General features: G+C 46.0%; 1 protein-coding gene across 5 annotated transcripts in view; it reads right to left on the reverse strand.

Annotated features, from left to right (window-relative positions):
* The window catches only part of MYO5B (myosin VB), a 90,478-nt gene that overhangs the window by 32,897 nt on the left and 39,706 nt on the right, over positions 1–17,875 (reverse strand). For all 5 annotated transcript variants that reach the window (XM_080572045.1, XM_080572042.1, XM_080572041.1 and 2 more), the window contains 7 exons: positions 17,025–17,174; positions 16,193–16,290; positions 12,922–13,008; positions 6,352–6,463; positions 5,274–5,485; positions 2,543–2,699; positions 104–343 (listed from right to left, as the gene is read on the reverse strand). In XM_080572045.1, the coding sequence (XP_080428171.1) occupies positions 104–343; positions 2,543–2,699; positions 5,274–5,485; positions 6,352–6,463; positions 12,922–13,008; positions 16,193–16,290; positions 17,025–17,174 (1,056 nt within the window). The remainder of the gene's footprint in view (positions 1–103; positions 344–2,542; positions 2,700–5,273; positions 5,486–6,351; positions 6,464–12,921; positions 13,009–16,192; positions 16,291–17,024; positions 17,175–17,875) is intronic.

The following is a 17,875-nucleotide window of genomic DNA, read 5'->3' on the forward strand; positions in this document are numbered from 1 at the left end:
CTCCCCAGACCTTGCGGGAAGACAAAATCCATCCCAGAAACGGACAACGGAGGCGCAAAGAGGAAGCAGGCCCGCACCTGCCCCAGCGCGGCTCGGGACGTACCTGCTCGTCAATCTTCCTCTGAAGCTGGACCACTTTGTTCTCCATGCCAATGTTGAGCTTCTTCAGGTGCTGCGCCGAGCGGGCCTCGATCTTCAGCGCCTTCAGCTGCTGCCTGGCCTTCCTGCGCCGGTAGTAGCACTGCAGGACGATGGTGGCACCTCTGATCCGTCGGAAGCGGGTGCGGGCCAGCCAGCCGCGGGCGTACTTCTGGAGGATGGTGGCTTTGTGCTCCGCGAGGACCTTGAAAACACAGGCAACGAGAAATCAGGGGAGAAAAGGCACCCGCAAGGTCGCAGCGGTCCTTGTCTGGCTGCGGCGTGGCACCCAGCACTTCCCAAATTCCTTCAAAAGGATTTTCCCTCCAAGTAGGAGCATCCCGGTAGGTGCTGAAGGTGATGGCTGGAGACAGTGGCTTTTATTTTGCATTCTCCTTTATATCAGGAAGGGATGCTTCAATTCCCTGTCCTACAAGATTTCCACAGACACCGAGTCCTCTCTTAGAAGCCACCCTGCTTGAATGAGTCAAGACCCACTTGGCCTTGAAACAAGAGGGTATATAGGATCCTGGTTGGTGACTAGGGGACATCTGTGCTCACATACTTCATGGACCACCTAAAAACAGTGCACAGATCCACAGGACCCATAGCTAGCAAATTACCTAGCCATTACTAGGCACCAACGTAGCAATAAGCATACCGTACCTTCATCATCAGCTATAACTCACACCAGAACAGGTTGTGATATTTTATGAGTGCCATCTCTGCATTAAAATAATTTCTGCTGCAGATAAATGCTGCCCTGGTGGTTTTCTCATCACGCGGATAACCTTCAAGCAAAACCCCGGGGACCTTTCATTTCGGTCTGCAGCCAGCGTTCTTGCATGATTTGATTTCTAGAAACTTGCACCGGGTTTTGTGAGATTTCTGGCACTTGTGCATTGTATTTCTCTGCAAAATTTTACAGCAGCTTTTTCAGTAGGTGGCTGTTCAACTCTCCTCCCTCAAACGGAAGGCTAATATTTTAGAGAGACAACAGCACGTTAATAACTTTCTCCTGTTGATTTATGCTGCAGTATTACGAGGAAAGAAATATCAGGAGAATTTCGAGATTATGAGACACCTTGCTGTTATTAGTTTGGGATAAGCTGCATCATAAAAGGTACCACATCAGCTTCTTCTTACACATCTTTTGTTTCACCTTAAGGCTTTGTCTGCGTTAGAAAATTTTAAATTAGAATAAAGGGATTGTGTGAATTTAGGATGCAGCAGGAGTTGCTCTGAAATGAGATTTTATGTCTCCAAACTTGGCACTCTTAGAAATGGAGCTACCCGGGGGTGGCCCAAAAGGCAGAAAACACCCAAGTGCATTTACCTGGGGACCTCCGCCAGCCTGACGGCAAAGATTTTGTAGGCACTGGGCTTGTCCTGACTCCAGGGAGCAACACCTGCAGCTCTGCATCTGCTGCCAGGCACCCACCTGAACCAGCACCTCTGTCCAGGTGCTCCGGAGGTGAAGGACACTCAGGTTTGAGACGCCTGACCATCGGCCAGCTTCTACACCGCATTAAAATTTTGGGTTGTCTTGAATCCCAGACAATTTTTTAAGAGCTGGAACAGCTGCCTCCCCTGCAGAGGCTTCTGATTTGAAAAAGAGATGCTGAAAAAGCAACGGCAGCACAAATTTCTGATCGCCAGCACCCCAACTGCTCTGTTTTGGAGGACATCCCTGATGTGGGTCACCAGGTGTCCAGGTAACCCCATCATCTCCAGGAGCAGGCTCTCCCCTCCTGGCCTCTGATTTCAAGCATCCCCGTGACCGCCCATTGAGGCATAACAAGACTCGGTGACTACCAACGTAAAGCTGGATCTGAAGAGTGGGCAGAGGATTTCCCAAAGCCGTTCTCAGTTTCTGCACAGCGATGGTCTGTCACGGTAACACCGACTGTCATCAAACCTCTACAGCTGTGCTTCCAGCTCCTGGCTAAATGAAGGAAGCTAATGAAGAGAAACGATTAAAGAGATTTCTGTCGATAAACGACTTGTCACCTTCAATGACAGACCCCACCAGTCTTCCTGCCGTACTGGAAAAGGCACCTGCAGCATGGCTCCGACACAACTTCTGCTTGACGGGGAAGTTTTTGCCGAGCACGGGTTGGATCAAATGACATTTCCAGATTTCCACAATGCCTTCTGGCATTTGTGTGACTAACTTCATTTAGCTTCTCCTCGGAGGTGCCGCTGCCAAAATCATTTTTTGCTTGCGCAGCTTTAAATGGCAGTGCTTGCCATCAATGTGTGCGCTCCAGAAACACCTGAGGCGGTCGGCTTATTAAAACATCAAAACGTCCACTGTAAATGAATCGCTGTGCTATGCCGTGGAGGCAAATACAAAGGATTTTCCTACTCGTTTCTAATGCAAAGCCAGTCTGCGGAGTCCTACCTGGCGATAAATCCTCCTGACAAACATGCCCCGAGCGAAAGCCTGGATGGTGATGGTCGCCTTGCGGACCCTCTGGAAAGCTCGGTGGATGCGCAGCATTCGGTATTGCTTCTGCAAGGTGATAGCAGCTCTCGTCCTCCTCAGGTGCTCCGCAAGTCTGCAAAGCATGGGGAAAAGGTTAGGAATAAGACTAAAACTCCCCATATTGTTGTCACAAAAGTATTAAACCTTATGGTGAGAAAGACCTTTTGTCCCAAAGTAGCTTGGAGAGAGACCATCCCAGCAGTAAGGCGAAGAAAAGAGAAGCTGATAGCATGTCTCCGTTAGGATAACGGGAACTCGTATGCAATCAGACAACGTTCACGGCTCCTGGGAGCACTAGAACCAGAAATCACACACCTCGTTATTCCTCAACAGCATTAAAAACAAACATTTTCCAGCTTTTCCCTTAAGTTTGAACTCTCTGCATGAAATACTCAAGCCAATCGACGCCCAGGTTGCCTCCACCACTTCCAGAACCATAAAACACGAGTGTTGCGCTGGGTATCTACCAGCTCCAGGAAAACTGCAGCAAATTGATCTGACATTTAAACCGGTGTGCACTGGTTTGGCAACATTCATGAGCAGAACCCCAAGCAATTCATACAGAGTAAATAATGAGGGATGTGGTCAGCTCCGCGACGTGCTGCTCCCATTCTCCGACTGAATTCGTGTTCAGTTTGCTGTTACACAGGTTAATAAACGCCCATAAAACCTCCATTTAATCTGATAATTAGCTTGTTTTGCCGAATTTATGATTCATTTATTGCTCTCAGCATGAAGGATTTTATAGGTATTTGAGCCACTTTCGCATTTTGTGAAATGCCTTGCAAACCTAAAAGAGCCGTATCAGATCGGCCATATATCCTTCTTCGAGATGGTTTCTCATTAGGACCCACTGAACCAGAGCTTGCTGATGTGGAGGAGGAATGGTCTGCTTCCAAGCAGAGGAGAAAGAAGTTATCCCAATGGCATTCTTCTCTATGAAACAAACTGATTAGCCATGTTGGAGAAACAACGCAGCAGAAAAAGTCCAGGAAAATATTAGTGGGGAACAGCAGGCTGCATCCAAAGTCATGAATGCTAAAAGAACCAATTCTGGACTTATTTCTCTGTACACCTGCAGATGGTTCAAACCATGAGTGGGGGCTCTTGTTGGCACTCTTGCCACCCCACATTCAAAGGGATTTCGCACCCTCCTCACTGGGAGGCACCTCACCAGGGATTCCTCCCTCCCTTGCCAAGAGGGATGGCTGGCTGATGCCAAGGCAAATATGGAGTTCAAGCCTGTAACACCCCATATGTGCATGTAGAGCCCACCAGAGAGGCTACAGTTCCTCACCAACTCCCCTTTTTGTCAACCTTTCTCTTACTGCTCAGGACTCAATTTGCTTTAACTTCAAGTGAGCTGTCAGATGCACAAGAGGGTCCTGCAGCCACAAGCCTGGAGAAGCACACGGACTTTTAGGGACAAGAAACATCTCTGCTCAGCTCTAAATAAAGGTCACCAAACTGCCCAGCTTTGCTCGTTTGAGACCTTCTCATCCCCGGATTCTCCAATCCCTTTCACAAGCACAAATAATAGAACAAATTTAAATGGCATCTCTGATGTTCTTCCAAAATACAGAGTGACTTATAGGAAACCCTTGGAAGGAACACGTAAGCTCTTCTGTTAACTGATTTCTCTTAACAGAAAACAATCAAGAATGGAAATGAAGCTCCAAGGACCCAAATCTGAGCACATGGGAGGCGTCCCTGCCCACTGCAGGAACAGGAATTAGATGACCTTTAAGGTCCCTTCCAACCCAACCCATTCCCTGAATCGAATCTCCTTGTTCCTATCTGCAAAGTGCTGGTCTGGATGTGGGAGAAGAGCAGTGCTTGATGTGAACGAGGGGCACGGATGCACAGTGACCCATGTGTTGGGATGCTATCAAAGGGCTTTACCGCCTCCTCACACCCACCCCACATTCACAATCAGCCGTACTCTCCAACGCAGCGTTATTTACAGAAACCCAGCGAGCTGCCAGCACTAGGACGCCTGGGATTCCTGCACGCAGGGAGTTAAACTTTCAGCTCTATCATTCTGTACTGTAAATAGCCCCATTGCCAGTGATTTGGAGTGATTTTTCTCATTACGAAGAATACAGTAAATCAATTCTGAGAACTCCCCTTGGATACCAAGGAGGCAGAAACCCGGTCCCTGCAGAAGACGAGCGCATACCAATTAGCGAAGTGCTCGCTACCCGGTCCAAACGCCGTTTGCCAGCAGTAGTTCCAGAAAAATATTAGTTCTGTGAAGCACTCGCACCTAAATATCTCAGAGTGCTTTAGTCATCCAATTATAACCTAGCTGCCTACGCTATTAACCCGGCCCAGCACCCAGAAATCAAATTAATACAGTTGGAGGCAGGGAACTTTGATCACTGGCCTCTAATAAGGCTGGAGAGGGAGGCCAGGAGCGTGAATTCGGCACGGCAGCTTTCACCACAGTGGTACCTCCGTGCACAAAACGCTTCTTACTACAAGGGCTGAAAGGAAGCCCCCCACGCAGAGCATTTGCGTGTTTCTCATCCAAAACCTCCAATTTTCAAGGGCTGCAAGACAGAACGTACTGAGAACACGAGTGCCCAGAAATGTTTTAAGATGACCTCCCAGCCAGCCCTTCCCTGGAGGGCTTCCTCGGACCCACCTCCGCGCCAGGTGCCCACGCGTGTAGCGCTGGATCACTATTGCAGCCCGTCTCAGCCTTTGGTACTTGATCCTCTGCAGCCAGCCCCGCACCGTCTTCTGAATCATGATGGTGGCAGCTCTGAACTTATCCGCTCGCAGTTTCTCCAGATATGCCACCTGGCCTGCACGGAAAAAGATCTTGGTACGTCCAAACTGGAACTTGTCTGGATCCTTTTCAAAAGCATAAAGGAAACTAAATTTAATTAAGGCAAACATTATTCTTGTTTTTTTTTCTTCTTCTTTTTTAGTCTATCTTGCTCATTAGATACAGATTACAAAATTTTGAGTCAAATTTATCAGCTAACGTCTCTTCTAAGTTGGGTAACAAACATAATATTAGACTCCAAATGACTTCAACTTCCACAAACCCACTGGGGAATGAAACGCTAGGATTCAGTCTTGAGTTCCACAAATTTTGAATGCATTTATTTACACAGCAAGGCAAGTCCAGGAGACTTCAAGAAAAGGTTTATTTTACAGAAAAGATTAGGCCTTAAATCTGCAAAATTCTGCACACACTGCAAATGACTCCACAGCTGAGAAGCCAAACACCCGGTGCGTAAGGCGAACAACCTCTGCAGAGAGGAACCCAAGTGAGTAAATTCCTCAAAATCCTATGAGGAAAGCAGGGGTGAAAAATTACAACCCGCCAAAGATTCTGCGCACATTTTGGGCTCCTCAGCAGTCTGCACATTTGCAATTTAAAATAATGCACATGAGTCTGAGTAGTAAGGTGCTGGGGAGACGTGACGGAAACTTATTTGCTTAAATATGTAAAGTGAAAAGGTTCCAATTCATAATTATTTTCTTTTTTCAACATATAAGTGGTTATTAGGAGTCTCCCATACATCAAGACAAAGAAGTTATTGCGTGGCTAGCCACATACGGGAGGAGAGGTTGGGGGATGAGATTTCTGGAGATTGTACATGAACAACTGGCCGTCATGGCAGACTCTGGACTCCACTAGCCCAGAAATACCAAAGCCATGAGCTTCTGTGCTGTAAAAATTGCTGCTAAAAGACTCGGTCCCAGCTCACCTTAATGAGGTCTTCCAGCAGGGTCTGACAGATCTGCTTCTTGTCATTCTTTGAGAGGTCTCTCTTCTTCATAAGAACACGATACCTATTGAAAAAGTCGTGATAGGTCCACCTGAAAGCAAAAGATAGACAGGATCAGTCTGTGTGACAGGCATTGTTTCCTAAAAAATAAAGCGTTTGGAGTTGAAACTCATATACAACCCCAAGGAATTAGCACTGGAAAAAGAAAAGAGGCTCCATGCAAACATCTGAAACAACCCTCTGCCACAGTCAAAATTACGAGCTTTTCCCTCACTTTGTCCCAACATCAGATCAGTTTAAACGTGGTTAAAACGCGCCCTGGGTACTGAGGGATCTGTCCCCATCACCCCAAAACCTGACCCCAGTGTTGGCTCTCCCCAAGCACCCTTATCGGCGCCCTTCCAGCCTGGAGCAGGAACGCCACGTTAAAACAAACGTGAAATCTTTGGACTCTGAAGACACAAAGCAGATACTTTGAAGATGCTTCGCTGTCACCGGAAAGTCTCCAAGCACCCAACACTAATCGAAGGAATTAGAGCACTGTACCTTACTGCGAGGAGCTATCATCTCCTGCCATCACCGTTAGATTTAGAGCCTGCAGACTGGATCCTGAAATTGGCTCAGCGTCTGCCAAGTTTCAGCCTCCTCCAAATGAACGCAGTGAGTTATGGACCCCTCAAAACCCGAGTTTTTAATTAAAACGCTAGGTGTTTCCAGCCCTGCCAAGTACAGCCATGGTTGTTTCAAAAAAAAAAAAAATAATATGCAAATGAACGTTGAAAGAAGACGGGAGAGAACTGCAGAGATCTTGATTTGTGCCCTCACTCAACGAAACCACTCGTGTGCCTGAACCTCACCCTCATGGCCACAAACAGCAGTACCAAAATGAGAAGAACACACAGAAACATCTCCTCCTCAGCCCAGCAGCCCTGTCTATGCATTTGTTTGGGGGTTATTACACCTAATTTACTTTTTTTTTTTTTCCCATTTCACCAAAATAAAATATTCTAGGGATTGAGAGAGGGGGAATACAACACATATTTCAAAACACGTGACCAGTAGTTTCACATCTGTCCAGAAAATTTAGCAGGGAAGGAAAGCCAGACTGATAAAAACAATGAATTTCCTGCACGGAGACACTGCAAAAAAAGCCATTTGCGAAGAACATGGGAACAGCAAGAAACTAGAGTCCTTCGTATCATACCTAAAGCACAAGGTAAGAGACAGGCGTAAGAGGGGAGTTGTGACGAGTGTCAGAAAAAGGAGGATTTCCCAGGCTCAGAGTGCTCTGGGAAGCTCTGGCATAGCCAGATTTGGAGGTTTCACCCTATTCTGCATGGGCCAGCCCCCAAATGAGGGCAAGTACTGGGTACAGAGAACCGTAACCCACAAATAAGACTGCTGGTGAGGTGAAACACAACTGAAGACAAAGTCTATAGGTTTGTGTCATGTAGGGTTTAAGCTTAAATTTGTTTTTTCTTTGCTTTCTGGAAGTCTTTCTTTTATAATGACATTTCCCATCTCATACCTGCACCTTAATCCTTTTGCTTCACGCAAATACCATAAATGTGGCGCTGGAGATGTCCCGCAGGTGGGGCAGCTCGGTGGGAGAAGAGGGGATGGATTATTCCCAATAACCTGCCAGGGTCCGTTTAGGGGCTGCTGTAAATAATATTAATTATTGCTGCTATTTGAAGGAAGATTTGGAGGAAGAAGTCGTCTGGTGGGTGCCACCCGGGCTCCTCCAGCAAAGAGCAGATGGAGAAGAGGCCACACACATAGCTGAGGGCATGGGTCCAAGCCGGGCAGAAAGCAGCAAAATCCATCATCTTCCCCTACTGAGACCGAGATCCCACAGCTGCTTTCAACCCAAACTCAGATAACCTGCAGAAATTCCTTAAAGCCAGTTCATAAATCGCTGTAGAGAGGATCTGTTTTCAGAGCTTGTCACTCTCACTTCACGTGGTGGTAAAAACCGATTTTCCACTCCTTTCCATCCAAGTCCATCTGTAGCATAGGTACCATGCCTCACTTTTTAAGATTGGCTGGTAGCATCCTGCGGTGCTCCACCTCACCCCAGCCACACGTCCCAGGGGTTTGCTGCCACACGTCGTGCCTCCGTGGTGTAACACGGCTTCTCTCTTGCTGCAGCGAGGCTGCTCCTGCCGTTCCAGCTGATTTAACATGAGACGACAGTCCTGAGTCCACATCATTTTTATTCTTGTCCACCGAATAGCAAAGGAAAAGCCGTCGTGCTGGGCTCAGGTGGTCCATCAGGAGCTGCACCACGGTATCTGCAGTCCCAGTTAACAAGCAGAGAAAATCTGCAGATGTTCACAGGTGCTGGTTCAGGGTCTCCCCACGGAAAGGAACAATTAAAGCACTTAGGTTCAATGCAACATGGTTGGTTAAACCACTTCTGCTTCAAAGCGGCATAAAATTACCTTACAACTACGTGCTTCAAGAAAAATGAACATGATCCCCCAATCCTTCAAGAGAGGTTTCTCTTGTGCAGAAATACTGAAACTTGCTGCTTTGGCTGACGAGGACTTTTTCCATGGTCTTCTGCACATATTTTTACATGTTGATTGTTTTTTTCCCTCCTCTTCTTTAAAGGTTCACCATATACCTATGATATACATCATAGGTGGATGATGAACCTCATGACGCATGGTATATCATACATGGTATATCTATGATATACACCTTCATTAGGAAAAAAAGGAAAAAAAAGGGAAACGTTTTCCTCCTGCTAGACCACAAAGTGCTTACCAGCACCAGACAAATGATGTGCCCTGCTACCCCACGGTTTAACAGGTCAGGGAGATTAAAGGAAGATATCTCAGTTCAATTTATTATCAGGTTAAATTTAAACCACCCCTTGGGTTTCCAGGATGCTGCCCCACACCTAGCACACCTCACTGCTAGGAGCTGGACATCACTAAGGCACTAAATAAACATAATTCCTTAAAACTATGAAGTTACAGGAGGTGAGGGTGAAGAGCTGTACCCAGGAGGAATTTTGCGCCTGCATAACTGAGAAAGCGAGAGAAGGAGGCACAAAGGACTCAACAGGCACTACACAAATTTTCCCAAGGAGATGATCTTGGAGCTAAGATTAAGCACAACCAGCCTCAAATATCAGAATTTTGCTTTGATGTTAGCACGGCTCACTAAAGGAAGAGGCATTAAAAGGAATGGAAGGACACAGGAAAATAACTTAAGCCTGCAAAAAAAAACCTCTTTGGGGCTCGAGCAGCAAGTAGGCTGTTTGGCTTAGCCAGGAGCTGGAGCCTTGGTCAACAAGCCCAGCAACGTTTTGGAATTAAACAGATGAAATAAGCCAGAATGCAAGCCCCAAATTAATTCCTGTATCCATGGCTTGAAGAATGAGACTTGGAAGCTTTACGGTGAATTTCGAGGGGGTGCAAAGTGAATGGGCTGTTCCTGGGAGCAGAGGTGCTGAAGGGGTCAATACTGGAAGCAGCACAGGAGGCGGCCGATATTTAACTTTCTGTAGGAACTGAAGACTGTTTGGGGGCACGTGGGTGGAATATTTGAGTCAAGACAGGACACGGAATTATTTTGGAAACTGATGCAGGGACAAAATTTCTCTTGCCTTGTTTACTGCAGCAGAATAGATTTGCCTTTCAATTAGCTCTAAAGCATGCAGGCTGGCATTGTTTGAAATTATCTGGAAAATGTTCAAAGAGCAGAACAAGGAAGAAAAACACTATAGATATTACCTTTGTTGGGAGTGGGGGGAGTGGGCAAACAGAACTGCTGGGAGCCAAAGTCATTTATGGGATTTGTTTCCCTGAAAAGACTGTAAAGTGGCTAAAGGCACATTATTTAAAAAAAAATGATCTTGTGTACAAGGACGCCCATGAAACATTCCAATTATGGATGTTTAATGTTTGGTTTGCAGAGTTTAGCAGCCGTGATTTCCTACCGAGCTCTTACAAAGACACAGCATCTGACAGGCAGCTCCAGCGACCAAAGGAAGCAGCCAAGCACCAGGAATCCTTGAGCAATAAATATCCTACATAACGAGTTCGATAACGGCATCTCCGAGAGGCTGCAATGATAACGTTATTCAAAGCGACTGCTCTTTTTGTAGCACTGACCAGAAACCAGAGGAACCAGCAGGAAGATTTGGAGTTCTGCTAATATCCAAGTGAAAAACATGTTTAAAGGAGTATTTTGCTATTAACGGAGATCTGCACCAATTCATTTTCTATAAACTAATCTTTATGTAGCTAGTTTCTACAAAAAAAAGACAAATGGCTTATACTAGAGACATCTTCCATGCTTTGCCCCTGGAAGATGATGATGGATAGACTATCTACGCATCTAAGACAGTCCATTCATCAGCGTTGTATCTCTACACGCTAACAAATGCGTTTCTTAACTGCTGCGTAACATTTCAAGCCAAATAATACATTTTCAATTTACTTGAGATAGCTGCCGAATGCAGCGCACCGTGGAAATGAGAAAAGAAAGCCAGGCGTACCCAAAGTGGAGAGCACGAGGCTCCGCCTTTCAGTGGAAGTCTGTCACATCTCATGTGGGTTGAAGAACGCTAAAAACCGTATTAAAATATTTTTTGGTTTTGTTTTTCTCAAAGGGACCGGGTAAAAGATGACTGAAGCCTCAGAACATTCAGTCCTTCAACCCATAAATAACAGTGATGGAGAAGTGTGAAGTAATTGCAGAAGGTGGCTTTGTCCAGAGATCTCCAACCCAAAGCCACATCGATCTCAGAAGTCACTCCTGTCACTTGGATGTAAACACTACAAGACAAAAAATTAACATTTTCTCCCGTTTCTCTAATAAAACGTCATTAAAAAAAACCTCTCTTGCTCTGAAAGTAAATTACTGACACTTAAGTGAAAGAAAATCTCACAAAGATTTCAAGTTTGGCAGGATTATTTTAAGAGATCTAAATTTATAGCCTTCACAGACCAACTTTTCAATGTACAAACTCCTGGCTCTGGCTTTTCAAGGCTGGAATTTGATGAGCAAACAATTACTAGAACCCAAAGTGAGTATCTTATTTAGTGTAGAGATGTTTCCATGTACGATTATGTTGCAGAAACACTGAAACAAAGAAAAATCTTTCCTTGAGGCAACCCAAACACTGATCTTGAGAAGGTCACTCCGAAAGGCTGAAATAGCTATTTGCACCTTTTTTTTTTTTTTTTTTTCCCCTGGAGAAAGAACAACAACTGACAAGTTGCAGTGATGGAAGCGTTTTGTACTCTTAGTGTCCTGGGAAAAAAAACACCCCATGGCCAAAATCATACAAGCGGACTCAAAAGCACGCAAGCAGCTCACACTGAAGGTCCCTTTTGAATTTTTCTTCACACTGGTCAAGTATTTGTCGTAAATAGACCTTGGCTGGTCTCCAGGTGCTGCTGTTTTCTCCTTTCGCCCTCTCCAATTACTAACCACACGTGGATTTTAGCACTATAGGGTCTGAGCTACACGGAGTTTCGTGGCAGAGATGGAGAAATGCTATTAGTCGTCAGGAAAATTAAACCTAAAGACATAAAACTGCCTTCGTGGCCTCTTCTAAAATAAGCCACAGCAGTCTTGGGGCTTTCATCACAAGAGGACAGACAGCCAGATTTGGCCCCACAGCTACTTTAACAAAGGAGGGAATAAAAAACCAACAGCGGCTCAGGGATCACATAATTTAGGATCGCATAAATTAACAGCAACTTCCACTAACACCTTGAGGATTTCAGGGCTCAAGAGATGATCCTCAAGAGATGATGCCCATGGCTGTGACACTGCGGGAGACGGGAGGCAGTCGTCATGCTCCTTCCCAAATCTTGGGGGGGGAGTTTCTGGTGGCACTCACCATCACGCCTAGCCGACTCCTTGCCGGGCGTATTTTATAACTCCTTTGTTCCACACAAAAAAGGCTGATGGCTATGCTGACATTAACACAAAGCTGCTCGGCACTAAAGTGCTATTGACGCGTTTTTAGAATTATTTGCCCTTGTCGTTTTCAGACATTATTTACAGTTTATGTTTTCTGATTTATTAGGCCCTAAAAACCTCTCTCGAATTTCGCATAACAGCCAGCGAGAGCCACACTTCCCATAACCTTTCTTTTTTAAGATGCAAGACTTTAAAGCCCAATATCCTTTGGACGTGCTTTGTGAAACCCTGCAATAATAATTGACAACCTTTATTTTCCTTCTCTGCAAGTCTAGTCAATTTTTTTTTATTTTTTTTGGATGAAATGACTACTGTAGCAAATATCTGAAGCCAGAGAAAAAAAATAAATAATAAAGAAGCAAACTCTAAAGGCCCTGGAGGTCAAGGAGCTTTTGTATAGGGTGCTTCAGGGGGAGTCCTTTAGGGCAACACTTGCTTCCCAGTGAGCCAAATGCAGAAGACGTAGAGCCGTTACTGCTGCTTTGCTGTAATTAAACCATTTGTCCTGCAGATGTTTTCTGCTCCCTTCCCCCAGATAACAAACTTGCTGAGCAAAGCACTCCAGCGGCTCAGCACCACGCCGAAACCCCAGCACAGTACCTGGAGGGGAAGCCAGCTGCGCTGATGCGGATGGTCTCCAGCACGCCGCAAGCTCTCAGCTGCTGCACCGCTCTCTTTGCGTCAAACCTGCAACGATACGAAGGACGGAGATGAGCACGGTGAGAAGGCAACCCACGTCATCAATCACAAAAACGTAAATGGTGAAATCCTTTGCAATGTATCAAATTTTGAGCCCGCCGTTACACACGGTGCGCGTTAGGGAATTCAGTCCTTTATAACCCACTGGTGCATTATGCTGTGAGAAAAAACTTACTATTGCCTCAATCAGCTTGAGAGCGACTCTTTAGAGGACATAAATTAGTTTCCAATTTGTGGAAGAAAGCTCTGCTCTCGTCCTTGGTGTAGGGGCTGAAGAAAACCATGTATGTGTGGATAGCTTTTGCTATAAGGACAATGAGATATTTCCAGAAAGAAATCCAATTCAACTCTAAAATAAATCTGATATATTAAATTCCATACCAAAACCAAGTAGTTAACAGGTCCCACACATTTGGAGACCATTAAGTTTTCCAAGAAGAGTGATTTTGATGTTCTAAACTAGGGGCTTTGGTAGGGGTCATGTGAAAATTCAAGATATTTCGGCTCTCAGCTGTCTGCACTCTTCAGCAGGCACCAACCCTCACTGCTGGATCTCACTTCCATCAGCAATTTGTGCTGATGAACTTTGCACTTCCAGCTGATGGAGCTCACAAATACTTGGGCAGCACTCTGGTTCCTGTCACGAACCCACTTTCAGAGCTGTTTATCTTTGCACACAGGTGTCAGCATCTCCCATCCCTTCTCCCTGCCTCCACCCATGGCACCAAATGCAGCAAGAGGCCCCAGATCTCCACGTCGAGACATTGGACCTTGGATGGGGTCATTGGAACAAGCTCAGACTCACACGATGCAGATCCCCAGAGCTGCATTGGGTTTCCAGAAGGAAGGTGAGGATCAGAAACGGGGTTGCTTAGGGATTTATCCAGGCAAGGACTGGAAACTTCTAAGGACAGAGGTTGCACGAGCAAGAATTTTTTTTCTAAACCTCCAGTCTCAACCTCTTGTTTCAATTTGTGGCCATTCCCTCCTGTCCTTCCACCACAAACCTGGCACCCTCCTGTAGGTACTGGCAGGCTGCTGTTAGGTGCGTTCATTCTCTTCTCCAGGCTCAATTATCTCATTTTAGAAATAAAATGTAACGTTCCCATTGCTGAAAAATGTTGTGTTTTAGCAAGATAAGAAGGTCTACCTTTTTTCACTGAATAATGAACATGTAACACCAAGTGCTCTGCATGCTACAAGATACCACTTCAATGCTAGCTCAGTGCAGCGACGCTGATGCTTCATTTCACTAATTCTTCCTGGCACCGTGTATTTTTCAGCACAAGTGCCTATGAAATGCAGAATCCTTCACAGCCATCCCAGTATTTGGCAGATTTTTCCAGGCATGAGTTTTACGTACGAACAGACGGTTTTATTCAAGTCATGCTAAGGATGCAAATTCCTCAAGCTGGTGGCACCAAGAGCAATCATCCCCAGATCACAACATCAATAAAACAATCCATGATGGGTGAGGAGGGAGAAAATCCCCGAGGATAAGATACCTGCAGCACTATGTTCTGGCTCATAAATGGGGAAGCAATGACCCAGAACATCCTCCATCATTTCCAGCACATCTTGGCTTCTGCAATGACACTGGCTGCAGACAGTCCCCTGCACGCTGCTCCTCCTGAAAAACTCCTGTCTGTATTTTGGCTTGCCCTTTGTTCCCAAAATCCTGAGCTTGGACAACCCTGACATCAGTCAGATGGGAAGCGTTGCATCGGACCGGGTCACCACTCGGCCACAAACAGCGTTATCCTCCTGGTACTTGCTAACCTGAATGTGTTAGAAGCACAACTGAGTTCATTCAGACAATTCATTGCACCTTGACCACCAGGAGCTTGTACATTTACAAAGGGATACTAACGATATTATCTTGAGCATCGTGTGAAAAAAATGAAAAGTGAAGTTAAAGGCAAAAAAACTGAAGAAGGATGGGCTGAACGTTCAGCTCAGTAGGGAAATGGAGTCTTTGAAGCACCTCCTGGAAAGGTTAAGCCAGTTCTCCTTGCGCAGAGCCTCTACCAAGCTTCTACTGCACAAAGTTGGAAAATATTTCCTTGCCTCGTCTAAAGAAAGTAACTGGAGTAAAACTGGAATCCCTGACAGCTAACACAGTGCTCTCCAGACCCGTTAACTAATCATCTAATGAGTCTGTTAAATGCGAGCCAGTTCCTGAACGTCTTCTAACCATTATTCCTGCTGGTTTTGCTGTTTGCAGGGGGTGAGGAGCCAAGCTGGGGAAGCTTCCTGGGACCAAGCAGTATCATGACCAAGGGTGAGCGTGCTCACAGGTGCTTCGTCCTCCTTTGCAGGATGCTGTGGGAGCCGTGTCTGCACCCCGAGGCGGCACCGTGCTCACCGGGAGCCTTCAGGCTGCATTGCATCAGCTGGAGGGAAATGCCTCCCTGATTACGAGTTAGCTATAACCCCGCTTCCTTAAATGTCAGCACCTGCAGCTTACGGCAGAGCCTTTAAAAGGCATCGCAACGAGATATATGAGGTCCCCGCGTACCAATGGCCAGGCTTTGCTGCAGTTACAGGGAACAAAATCGGGTACAAATACATTATCTAAGAGGTCAAGCAGGGCTAACAGCTAGCTGCTCGCAGCATTCACAGCTTGCAATGCACCTCTGAACTACAGAGAAAGATCAAGACCAGCTTTTTGCTTCAGCTGTTCGCTCACCTGGAAACCTGCCTGGAGTTGATGCAAGTCATGTTTTTTACTTTTGCCACGTTTATTTTGGAAGCTCCGAGACATTTCTGTTCACTTTACAAACCAGTTTGCAAGCACACTGCTCATCCCCGCATTTTTATTTCTTTCCCTACTACTTCTCACTGCTTACTACTGTAACTATTTAAATCAAGGCGATTCAAAGATGAAATTGCATCGAAGACCCTATTATTGCAAAGCGAGGATGTGCTACAGCATACCCAATATCTGCAGAGCATGTCAATGAATTACTAGGATCTGTTTTAGCCTCCATTACAGGGGCAGGAGGAACACACAATGCTTGATGAAATCCAAGAGGAGAGATTCCAGCAAACCGCTGGGACCTTCCGGTTATGGAACCAAATTACGAGGGGCAATCTCTTTAGGAAAAGAGAGCCCAAAGCACTCTCGGTGCTACACAGCTGAGCACGTTTGCCCATCCGAAAGCCCACTCACTTGAACGGGAGCTTCTCGTCGTTCGGCTTGATGCAGCGCACGTAGTGCGGGGTGGTGGCGTTCAGAGTCTCCATGAGCAAGTGCAGCGAGTTGCGGAACTGAAAAACAAAACCACGCACTTTTAGGAGGGATGAAGGCGCTGCAAAAGCTTTTTCTCAAACCAGAACCTCCCTATTCTTAATTTATGAGCACTGTGATACCTTGGGATACAAGTCCAGTGAATCCCAGAGCAGCCTCCTCCTTAAGCAATGTCTCAGCTCCTTATAATCAAGACAATTCAAATCTGCTTTACCAGAGACACTGCTGGAAGGTATACAAAATACAGCAGCCAAATGGATCCATCCTACAATATGGGTCACAGGAAAGTCTCCTCACTTTCCCCCACAACAGCTTCTTATTTATCCCTGCTTCAAACTGAAGAAATGAGATCTTAACCATAGAAAATACCTGGGTTCAGCTGCCCTGTTCCCCTGCCCTTGGTTTCCATTTCATCAGTCACTTTGGATCCCCGTAACTGGAAGCTACTCACCTGTTACTCCACTGCGGGTACAATAAAAACCTTTAAGCCACGCAACCACCTCTTTGCTTCTTGCACATTGAACCAAAACCTCTCTAACTACTTTTATTCCAACTTTTAAGCGTGCCTGATATCAGACAATTTGCAACCCAAACCTCAAGAGGGTATGGTTAAATCACACAGATGATTTGGGAGAGCTTCTGGTTTTCATGACAAGGCTGTTCCACCAGCCACAGTCACCTTTATGCCATTTTTCTTTGTTTTTACCAGTATTCAGAGGCATCGCAGAGCACTCGACCAGCCCGCTCACGTTACCTGGTGCCCCACCGTCTTCTTGTGCTCCTTATTGGCAGCTTTGATCACTGGCCTGGCCGAACGGACGTTGATTTTGGACGTCCCCTTCCCCAAGGAGGTGGCGGACGCAGCATCCTTCTCGTCTTGGAACAAGTCTGCTACCATCTGATACTGAAAGGCAAGACAAGGACTGAGCACCCGTGGCACCGCTCTTTGCTGAACGAACCCACCTAAGATGCGTTCTTTGCTTGGGGTTTTTCCTTCTTAAAGCAGAAAGGGAAGAAAAAGCAACAAAGTGAAAGCGATTCTTGAATTTCAAGACTCAAACTATCTCCTCAGTGCACAGCTGTGAGCCCCATTGATCCCTAGCAAAAAGGACATTGATGCAAAGCGAAAGGGACAGATCCTTCCTTCCCAACTGGCAGAGTCAAAACTCTGCCTATTCATAATTGCAGAGGACTGAAATATATCCTAACAGCACGCCCGTATGCTTTCGATCAGCATTCAAATCATTTTCCTTAATGCAAAGGACATCACCTCTCAACAGTTCTGGCTGGCCAGTGCCAGCAAAACCAATTAGCTGCTTTAGAAAGTCCTTTCTACCATCTTGTTGACTGCGCTAATTGCATTCCTAATTAGCGGGATGCAATTCCACCTTGGTGGGAGCTCCTCATCAGCGATGCACTTGCTGACAGGGAGGTGTTGAAGCCCTTGACAAGCGAAACGGACTGTACTCCCCCTTGCCTGCACATCACCTTAGTGGGAATACAAAGAGGAATACAGGGGGAAAAAAAAATCAGACAAACCCCCGTCACCCACCCCTATTCCTGCAGCACCACATCAGGTTCAGCACTGGCTAAATGATTTATCAC

The sequence above is a fragment of the Anser brachyrhynchus genome, assembly GCF_964034855.1.
Source record: "Anser brachyrhynchus genome assembly, chromosome: W".
Taxonomy (NCBI): Eukaryota; Metazoa; Chordata; class Aves; order Anseriformes; family Anatidae; genus Anser; species Anser brachyrhynchus.